At 43.0% G+C, this 10661-nt stretch overlaps 2 protein-coding genes across 3 annotated transcripts; both read right to left on the bottom strand.

The window, feature by feature from the left end:
* Positions 1-219: 219 nt before the first annotated feature.
* LOC125591848 (meiosis-specific protein ASY2-like) lies at positions 220-2815 on the bottom strand. Its single transcript, XM_048766720.1, has 5 exons — positions 2122-2815; positions 1908-2042; positions 1586-1824; positions 990-1544; positions 220-918 (listed from the first exon to the last, which is right to left on the bottom strand). Exons 1-5 carry the CDS (start codon positions 2813-2815, stop codon positions 220-222), a joined length of 2322 nt encoding a protein of 773 aa, XP_048622677.1.
* Positions 2816-6824: 4009 nt separating this feature from the next.
* LOC106406564 (probable ADP-ribosylation factor GTPase-activating protein AGD14) lies at positions 6825-10416 on the bottom strand. 2 transcript variants are annotated; one of them, XM_013847216.3, is made up of 13 exons: positions 10158-10416; positions 9823-9921; positions 9687-9748; positions 9516-9603; positions 9363-9424; positions 9195-9291; positions 8746-9111; positions 8159-8650; positions 7964-8071; positions 7789-7872; positions 7434-7566; positions 7257-7296; positions 6825-7156 (listed from the first exon to the last, which is right to left on the bottom strand). In XM_013847216.3, exons 2-13 carry the CDS (start codon positions 9919-9921, stop codon positions 7018-7020), a joined length of 1770 nt encoding a protein of 589 aa, XP_013702670.1. In that variant the 5' UTR covers positions 10158-10416; the 3' UTR covers positions 6825-7017. The 2 variants fall into 2 exon arrangements, with proteins under 2 accessions (XP_013702670.1, XP_013702711.1); XM_013847257.3 differs by having other exon boundaries at positions 7789-7869.
* Between the last annotated feature and the right edge of the window lie 245 nt (positions 10417-10661).

Here is a 10661-nt window from a genome sequence, read left to right as displayed (position 1 = left end):
ACCCTCTGGGTTTGAAACAGAAGAGTCGGAGATCTCAAAGACATCTTTCCCGACAGATTTCATTCCCTCATCAAGAGCTTCAGAAGCGAGGGCCGGCGCATCGGCTTTCGACGATCCTTCCCCTGAGGAACGAGATGGAGCAGTCGAGGCTCCGGGAAGATCAGCGGGGCTTCAGAGAACTACGGCAGTCCTCGGATCAACCAGCTCCGCATTGGATCCTTATGGGTCAAGGCCCACAAAGGTTCGCATATCGACGAACTGAGAATCGAGGTGAAGTGGAGAAAGAGTCAAGTCAACCTCTGGGATCTCGCCGGGATCAAGTTTCGAGGCTTCTTCCTCGAACTGCTTCTCGCGGGCCGCAAACGTATCGATGACATCTTGAGGGATGTCACGACCACCAGCCTTTAAAGCCTCAAGACATTTCCTGGTTCCAAACGCCTGGCTCAGAAGCAACCGTGCTGTGTCGAAAGGGGCGCGGCGAGTCCACCATTCGCGCAAATTTCCGAAGTGCCTGTTGGATTTCGTGATCATCTCGGTCTCAACTCTCACCCTCTCCTTCGTAACCTCATAAACTTGCGAGTCCCTAAGCCGACCCAACTCTTTCTTATGTTCTTCGGCTTTGACCCCCATCTCTTCCATCAGACTGGCCTTCCGAGACTCCAAAGTCGCAATGGTCACGTTAGCGACAGAGAGTTCGGCCTCGGCCGCGACAGCTCGCTTCCGCTGAATCTTCTTCCGAGCAATCGCTCTTTCCCTCTTCTCAGCCATTCTCACGAACTCATCCCTCCATTCCACTTTCTTCCGGCGGAGAAGCATACCCTTGGCCGCCACTGCCTTCTCCGACTTTCTCAAGGCTTCGCGAGTCTCCTTCAAGGCTGTGTCGTATTTCTCAACGACGAAATTCATGCTTTCGTCACCCTAACGTGAAAGCAGAGTAGTTAAGTTCCCTTTTTTTACACAAAAGGAACACAGTCGAAGGACATACTTACCAGTACTTTAGTGCGAGCAGCGTCGACGTACTCGTCCTTAAAAATCAAATCAGACACGGATGGAAGAGGCTTCGGCCCGCATTTGATCTGGCTGACCAACTCAGCACATTTATAAGGAGCATAGATAAGCGGGGTGGGACCGTCGTACTCAAACGACACGTGATCGGGAAACTCAACCCTCGGAGTCCTCTTCCGAGACGAAGCACCGACAGCCGATGTTCCATGGGTCGACGAAGCTGGAGCACTAGCGACCAACTCTTGACCACCCGTCTTTTTGGACTTCTTCTTCTTCCGCAGCGTAACTTCGGGAGAGGCGCCTTCAAGGTCATCCAACGAGGCTAAGTTGAGAGCCGGCTCACCAGCTGATTCACTCCGATACACGGGATTGGCAACATCAGTCTCTCGCGGCCCCACGATCCCTGCAGCTTGAGGCCGCTGATTGCCTTCCTTCCTCTTCTTTGATGATGGTTCAACCGTCTCCTCTTGATTAGGAATCTCAGCTTCAACAGGAGCCGCTTCAGAACCTACGCTAGCAGGAAAGTCGTCACGGGGTCTCTTCTCCCCTTTTTTCTTCTTAGGAGCTCAAGTAGCGGTACCGGCCGAGGAATCTTCATGATGAGGTCTCGCGTCGGTGGTGCCGGCAATCGCCATCTCGTTGGAAGGCGCAGGTAGTTCGGCACTCGGCAGATTAACTCAACCGTCATCATCGCACTCAGATCTGGAAGCCCTCTCATTTTCCTTGCCTCGTTGATTTTCTTCTGCACCTCCTTAGTGAATAGCGAGATCCGCCGCTTAGTCTTGTTGGCAGAGAGAGGGTAACTCGAATTCCAATCTTCTGCGAAGAACACAAGTCCAGAAGCCCGACCATTAGGCAAAGTCAGAGAGTCGTATTGAAATAAAAGAAAATTATGGACTTACTCCTGGAAATACGATCGATCGAACGGTGAACCCTCTCCCAAGAAATATTCCCCCAATTCTCCTGAACAAGTCCCGCAACGGCGCGAGCGCTTGAAAGAAAATCTTCCGGATAGTCACGAGAAGTCGGATGGTCGGCTGCATAACAAAAAATAAAACAAAGGCAGAAAGCAGTCAGTATACGAAGGAACGGTACGAGTTAACGAAGATATTCTACCAAGCAAAGTGTTCCATAAGACACGGCAGTCATCATCTGGCGGGTCTTCGAAAGCAGAGTCATCACACTTAACGAAGAAATAAGATCTCTGCCAATCCGGCGTCTTGTTACGATGCCTTCCTATCACATTGTAGCTGGGGCGCATCTTTATCAACAGAAGCCCGTCGTCTAACGAGCTGACGGACGCCAACTCCTCGAAGACACGAACGCTCAATGAGACATCAATTTCAGCAGCCATAACCATCAGGGCCACCGCGATACGCCACGAACCATTCAAGAACTGACTTATCGCTGCATCACGGCGCCTCGCATACGATGTGATTAGTCGAGGAATTGGGAACCAGAGCTTCGTATCGTCCCGAAAGTAGGATTTGTAAACACACTGATACCCAACCGGTGGCGACCAATGCCTCTGGTGTTCCGAGGGAATCAAGAAAGTTACCCCTAGTCCATGGCGTTCCCTCAGAAGTCTCTTCACGCTGTTGGGGGTTGACTGAGTCTTAGTAACATTCTCCCAGGCTTGACCGCTCAAATCGGGAGAACGCAGGAACTCGGGAGCTAACGCCGGGAGCTCCTCGAAGATCCCTCCAGGATAATAGCACGTAGGCACGTAATCGACAGCGAGAGCTTCGTCCCTCGCACCGCCAGAACCGTCTCTCGCACAAGCCTGTGGCTCATCTGGATTTGCTCTCATTTCTTGTCGATACGAACGCGCAGACTCGGAGATTAGGATCCTTTGAGACAGATCTAAATCCCTGTATCCATCATCGCGTCGTGATGAATCCGTTCAAATTCTTCAGGCAGTGCCTCGGTCGCATCTCTCGAAGAACTAGAGGAGGCTGCGATCTCTTTTCCTCTCCGTTTATGAGATAACCTCCCGCTAGACGACATATCGCTATCTATGTCGCAACGACAACCTAGAGAGAGAAATAAGAAGGGGAAGAGAGAGAGAATACCTGAGGAGTGCGGAGAAGAGTGGAGAGAATGAGAAGGAAGTGAATATTTATAGGAAAAGAAGGGGTGCCTCCCCGAGGCGTCATCATTCGGCCTACATGGGCCTATGTGGGCCTAGGAACAGTTACCTAGCCGCCAAAGAAATCGGGTCGTCGCTTCGACTTCCCAATTTAACCGGCCTCAACCCCGATCAGAACCAGCGGTTAAGGAAAAACCTAACCAAACCAAAGCCGGTTCGGGAGAGATTTTACCAAACCACCCGACGAAGGGGAAACGCCTAACGATACCTCGCGACATCCGGTCAGGAGACATCATTCGAAACATTCCGTCTGTCTTCCCAAACCTTTAACTTCCTAAATTCATCGAATCCGATAGGACCCTCATCTCGATGAACTGGGGGGACTTACTGTAGATGGTAAATTCGACCATCCCTCAAGACCCGAAGAACAGACGGCCCGGCCCACATGAAGTGAAGCATCAGCTCGACGCGGCGGCTTGAAGGGTCGATCTCTCGGCGTAATACGAGAGAGCTTTCGATGGGCTTCTCAACTAAATACTCCGAGGAAACGATTTCACAAGATCACGTGGGCTTCTCGGCCCAGCGAGTTAAAGCCCACAGAGACGACGCAAACTAGGTCACGAAAGAGCGTGAGGTCAGCTATATAAGGGGAAGGAAAGACAACGTAGAGGGGATCCGAAATCACTGATACTCACTGGGCGGCTAGATTAGGGTTTTACCTTTGTTATCTCGCCTTGTTGTATCTCTCCGGCAAAGCCTTCGAGGCTCCGGCACCTTTCTGTTCACATATTTCCTTTTCTTGTAACCGACGAAACACTCTTCCGATCTATAATAAGACGTCTTTGCTTAAACCCACATCTAAAACCGAACGTTTTCTCGTTCCGTACCGTTTCCCGATCAAACAGTTCTCTCTGCCGGAGGACAGCACAGAGGCTGCTTAGGGTTTCATAAAAATGTCAAAGAAGCTTAGAGAAGGGTATTGTGGCGTCAGTCGGTTAGTTTGTTCTGGATGATGTGGGAAACTTCCAGGATGGCAATTGTATCTTGTGAGATGGTGGTTCCTCTTGGTTATCAACTTGTCGGAGGCAGAATTTGATCTTATCCGTATCAATTTTGAGGGTTGTGTGCAGTGTTTGACATCTATGTGTCGGCACCGCTTCAACAGCTTTTGTGGTGGCAGTGACAGGGTCGGTTACTCTCTTGAGGTAGCCGGTGTTAGTGTCCCCGAGACTCCTCCTAGAGTTGTTTCTTTTTTGAAGCTTCATCGTCCACGGATCTCTAGGATGGTTATGGAAAAACCGGTCATCTGAAAAGTCTTCGAATGCTCGTGTCTATCGGAATTGGAAGCTACGCTTCACTAGTCTTCTTCCCACTCTTTTTTAATATGTATATCTGCTTATTTGATTGTTCATTTGTCTAATTTATTTTTCACTTCGAACTTTTCTCCGGAATCTCGATGTACCAACTGTTTGATCCTCGTTTGGGTTTTTAATAATAATAATTATTTAAAAAAGTTATGTGATTGACTTATTTGTTTCATGTACATATTTGTTAAGGTAAATGAGCTTCCAACCTAAAACCAATTGGTGATAAGTGGAGTGGTCCATCTATCTTATATATTACTAAAGATCATTTCCAACTACCGATGTGGGACCTTTGTCCTTAATACGCTCTCTCGAGATGATGGCTCTTTAAGCATCAATCTCGTAATGTTTGGGCAAGGATCGAGGGCCAACTTTGGGCCAGATCGATGTGGATCGGGTTGGACTTCGTGGATCGGGCTCTGATACCATGTTAAGCTAGATGAGCTTCCAACCTAAAACCAATTGGTGATAAGTGGAGTGGCCCATCTATCTTATATATTACTAAAAATCCCTTCCAACTACCGATGTGGGACCTTTGTCCCTAATAATATTTTCCCAATTTCTACAAACATAAAAAATGAGATCTTCAAAATATGTTTTGCCAACAAAAAAGGTATAGAAGTTACAAAAGGTTGATTTAGTAATTTTGAAATATCATCCTTCTACTACTACATCTTTTACAACCAAGATTATGTTAGCAAAATCTCCCTTAATATTAAGCAAATTGCGAGCTAAAAGCAATTTTCAAAACTCAAGAAGGATAATGAGTTAAAGGAAAACCCAAAAGTAAGGATGCTGAGTTAAGTCCTTAAACTTCAATATTCAGTTTTGACAAGGCTTTTATGATCAATGTGAAAACTCATGTACAAAATCATACAACACAAAGGATCTTCAAGAAATTTCTAAAAGGAACCCACCCACAAGGCTCAGGCTTATTATAAAACATCATTACAAGGGGAATGCAATTTATCGAAAACCAAATAATAATAATAATAATAATAATAATAATAAGCTTACCAAACAAAAGGTATAAAAGTTACAAAAAGTTGATTTAGTAATTTTGAAATATCTATCGTTCTAGTGCATCTTGTACAACCAAGATTATGTTAGCAAATCTCTCTTAATATTATGCAAATTGTCAGCTAAAAGCAAATTTCAAAACTAAAGAAGGATGATGAGTTAAGAGAAAACCCAAAAGAAAGGAAGATGAGTTAAGTCCTTAAACTTCAATATTCAGTGTTGACAAGGGTTTTATGATGGACAAATCTCCAAAATATCACCTTTCTAAGTTTATATCACAAAAATAGCACTCAAAAACTAAAATGACAAAAATAGCACTCAAAAACTAAGTTTATCCTTTGAAAATTTTAATTTTTTTTATTTTTCAAAATTTGAAATCTTATCCCCAAAACCTCATTTCTCAACTCTAAACCCTAAACCCTAAACTCTAAATCCTAAACCCTAAACCATAAACCCTAAACCCTAAACTCTAAACCCTAAACCCTAAACCCTAAACTCTAAACCCTAAACTCTAAACTCTAAACCCTAAAATCTAAACCCTAAACCCTAAAATCTAAACCCTAAACCTTAAACTCTAAACCCTAAACCCTAAACCTTAAATCCTAAACCCCACCCTTTAACTCTAAACCCTAAGTTTGTGACTTTTGATAAAACATTAAGTGCTATTTTTGTGACTTTTGACCTTGAGTGCTAGTTTGGGAACATAAACTTGATTTAGTGCTATTTTTGTCTTTTTCTCTTTTATGATAAATGTGAAAACTCTTAACAAAATCATACAACACAGGATCCTCAAGAAATTTCTAAAAGGATCCCACCCTCGAGGTTCAGGCATATAATAAAACATCATCATCAAAAGGGAAATGAAATTATATAGAAAACCAAAGAATAATAATAATAGTCGAGCCTATTTCAAAATATGGTTATAAGAATTAATTTAAGGGCAAATCTCCAAAATAGCACTTTTCTAAGTTTATATCACAAAAATAGCACTCAAAAACTAAAATGACCAAAATAGCACCTTCCTAAGTTTATCCTTTGAAAATTTTAATTTTTTTATTTTTCAAAATTTAAAATCTTATCCCCAAAACTTCATTTCTAAACTCTAAACTCTAAACCCTAAAACCTAAACTCTAAACCATAAACCCTAAACCCTAAACCCTAAACCCTAAACCCTAAACCCTAAACCCTAAACCCTAAACCCTAAACTCTAAACCCTAAACCCTAAACCCTAAATCCTAAACCCCATCCTTTAACTATAAACCCTAAGTTTGTGACTTTTGATAAAACATTAAGTGCTATTTTTGTGACTTTTGACCTTAAGTGCTAGTTTGGGAACATAAACTTGATTTAGTGCTATGGTCTTTTTCTATTAATTTAACACCTCCACACAAACCCAAATTTCTTCTCCACGTTCATGCCTCACACTTTTCGTCCACTCTTATTAACGAATGGTTGGACACAGTTTAGAACTCAAACTTACAAGAACGCAATCAATCCCTCCAAAGCATTACAGGTTTTGAGCTAATAATCTCGCTCTTCTTACCCAAACGGGTTTCCTCCAGAAGAGAAAGAAGGTGGTGAATTCGAAGAAACTGCAGAGGCAAATGGGCTTCCGAAATTCTGATATGCTTGTTGTGTCTCATATGGAGCGCCCATGTTCCCAATTGGGCTTAGATGGCTGCAAGAAACGGACGGTTATGCCTTTAGAAATGATTCTGGAAAGATACCAACAATAAGCGGTGAGTGAATAACGGAGTAATTGAATAAAAAGGTCATACCGTGGTGGCATGTTTCCTGGCGTTTGAGGAGATATAAAGCCTGAAGAGTTTGGGAACAAAAATAGTTCATCAAACATTTTTTAAGAGTCAATGCATCATTCAATAGCAGAGATAACCAAGTAAAACTAAAAAGAAAATGTGTATATATATATATATATATATACATGCACTACTTACTTGGTGGCATTGCAGATGGATGGCCTGAGACTTGAGAGTGTATACTGAAATGACTGTGTGCTCCTTGAGAAGGCATCATGGCTGAAGGAGGCAATGCACTTTGTAGAGACGCCATGGAAGGGAACATGGTTTCCTGTACCATTTTCACATCATACAACACGCAACTCATCACCAGTTGATTATTCTATAAATATTTGGTAATATAGGGAAAGGGTTCAAGCTAAGCATTTGACTAAGAGGTTAAGATCAACGTTTGATCAAATGCCAATAAGCAAACTTCTCTGCGCTTGGAGTTGGAGCTAATTTCAATAACTCTATTCTGTATGAGTCAAAAGAGGTATGGAGGAGGACATACTGGTTGTGTCTGTGTTGGCGGCTCAGAGCTCAAGTCAAAAGGGTTCACTGACTTCCCTTGTTGTGGTACATTCTGGAAAGGCTGCTGCAAAATATAAAAGTAAGAAGCTCCGATTTCATTGATGCTTGATATTCATTACGGATTCCGGAAAAAAGATTCAGAAGAAAACTGTTACCACTGTGTTATTATACTGCTGCATGCCATAGTGCATACCATGTGGTGGACCAGCATGCCACCCCGGCGCTGCTGCGTGGTATGACGGGTAGGTTGCAGTGAATAAATCCTGCAAACAGGTTAGGTAGGGCGTTATTGACAGTCCTGCAGATGGTAAGATATAGGTATAGGAAAGAGGAAATGGCTATATCGATACCGCAGGTAATTCTGTTCTTCCGGAAGGCTTAACTTCAGAAGACTGCAGGCCACCAGGAGGAACTCCTTGAAGAGGTTGAAATGACGGTGCACTCACTACCTGTTCTCTTGAATGCCCATTTAGAGGTTGTGCAAAGATTTGTGATGAGGAATGACCAAGATGCACAGGTCCCCTAGACATTTGAACTGGCACGGCCGAAGCTGCTGTCAACTGAGAGAGAAGTGAATCCACTGTGTTTCCACTGGGTGGTGACTGAGATGCATTTGAAGACATGGCACTGGGTGCAGCACCGAAAGATGCCCAATTATCATTATTTGCACTTGCTGGCTGTACAGCAGGATGTGTTGTGGCCGATATTGGTGCTTGTATTGCAACAGATGGAGCTGGGGGTTCAGGATCAGCATCAAAATCTATCAAGCTTATAGCAGTCTCCAACTTCACTTCTGGTGGATTCTCATTTGTGGAGCTTAAACTACTCGATGATGCAGCAGGCTGAAATTAAACAAACAGAAAAACATCCTCATCTACCTTCCCCCCCCCCAAAGAAATATATTGTATTTTTCTTCTTAACAACGATAAAGCCAAACCTTTGCAATTGCTGAAGTATCGCTATTTTGGTTGACTTGGGGTTTTGGAGGCTCTATCACGCGAAGAGGAATAAAACTGTCACCCAAAATTTCCCTAACGGGTCGAGATACAGGAGGGCTAGCTGAACTCGAATCTTTTACTTGCTCAGGTGAATGGGACTCCTCTTCTGTTTTTCTCTTACCACCAAATCTATCCTCTCTGCGCCAATCATTTATGATCTCAGGACGAGAAGGACTTTTTCTGTTAGCTTGATCGAACCCTGGACTTTTTCCACCAGGACTTGATCTGCCGCTGTAACGACGGTCGTACACATCATCGTACGGTGGACTTCGAGACCCACTAGAACTTCGTATCTCACTATCTCCCTGCAGAATATGAGCAAATCCTCTTTGTACCAGTCGGGTATAACTAAAGGAAAATTGATTAAAAAAGACATTGTTCTTCTCACCATCGGTGCTCTTGGAGGCTTGTCGTCATTCTTCACATTGGTATACCTTTTATTTACATACACCTGTCTGATGAAGTCTCTTAATCGCTCGGCATTGCTGGACAGATAAAAACAACAATCAGTGAATGTAAGACTGAATAATATATCTCTACGTCACGAAGAAGATACCTCCCGTCAGATGCTGACAGCATGTGTTGATCCAGTCCTTTAAAATAAATATCCTTAGCATGCTGACATTACAAAAATGTGACGAGAAAACTAAAGATACTAAATCACAAATGGCAAACAGATGAGACGAAGAGAGGAGAATGATAAGCGTACCTGATTGCCACCTTCTTTAAGAGCAGAGACTTCTTGGGAAGTAAATTTAGCCATTGATATGGACTTAACACGATGAGTAAACTCACGGCTGAGAGAGAGAGAGAGAGAGAGAAACATATATCAAATCAAACAACAACACAAGAATAGAAGATGAAAGTAAAAGCAGCTTACTGTATTCCACTGCAGTTGGTACAAACAAAAGTCCAGAAAGAAGTGCAAACATATTGTGGTCCCTAACAAAACCGAGAGGAAGAGTCACAATCTTGTTTGGGTTGATGAAGAAGAAGAGAGTAGAAAAGAGACTTACAAGGCTGTTACAGTTGATACACCTCTTGTTATGAGCAAGTTTGAGAAGACTCCTAATAATCTTCTCGTTCTTCTCCTCTTCTTTCACTCCACCGCCCATCTGAATCAATACAAATCATTTGAAGTAAACAGTCAAAGACCGACTGAGAATTTGCATATTTTGCTAAAGGAACTCAGGATCAATCAGTCCACGCTACTTTTGAATCTCCATCGAACTCCGAATCAATAGGAATTTACCAATTTCAACTTCCGTTGACCATTATAACACCTAAACAAATAGATATAATCAACCACGCCTAACAAGTACAGATCTACAAAATGTAGAGAAAGACGAACCTGGGAGACGAATCTGGCCAGGGATTATACTTTTTTCAGTATTCACGACGGTGCTGAATCAACGACGACGATCTACGAGTTTTCTTATTTTTCTGTCTCTCCTTGTTGAATGAATCAAATAGATGACTTCTTTCTTTCTAGAGAGAGAAAGTCTCTCGTACACCTAAGGAAAGGATGGTCTGCCGTCTGCGTTGCACAGAGCGCGTGAATTAGAGAGAGAGAGAGTACAACTGAGATTTGAGACCGGAAATGAACGGAGAAATTGACGGCGTTAGTTGTGAAATCATGTTGACTGCGGCGGTCACCTTGTCTTATTACTTAACTCGACTAAAAATTGAAATTAGTTAATTTAGCTTAGAGTTGATTACTTTAGGACACATTTTGAGTTTTTCTTATACTCATAGACATATTCCACTTGTGACACACTTTTTTGTGGGGTCCATTGGATATTTGGACAACTATATCTTCAAGAAAAGGAGAAATTTAGTTTTTTTATTATTTTTC

Source organism: Brassica napus, chromosome C8, assembly GCF_020379485.1.
Source record: "Brassica napus cultivar Da-Ae chromosome C8, Da-Ae, whole genome shotgun sequence".
NCBI classification, from domain to species: Eukaryota; Viridiplantae; Streptophyta; class Magnoliopsida; order Brassicales; family Brassicaceae; genus Brassica; species Brassica napus.
Note: the sequence above shows the minus strand (reverse complement) of the source record. Positions and strands in the feature narration are given on the sequence as shown.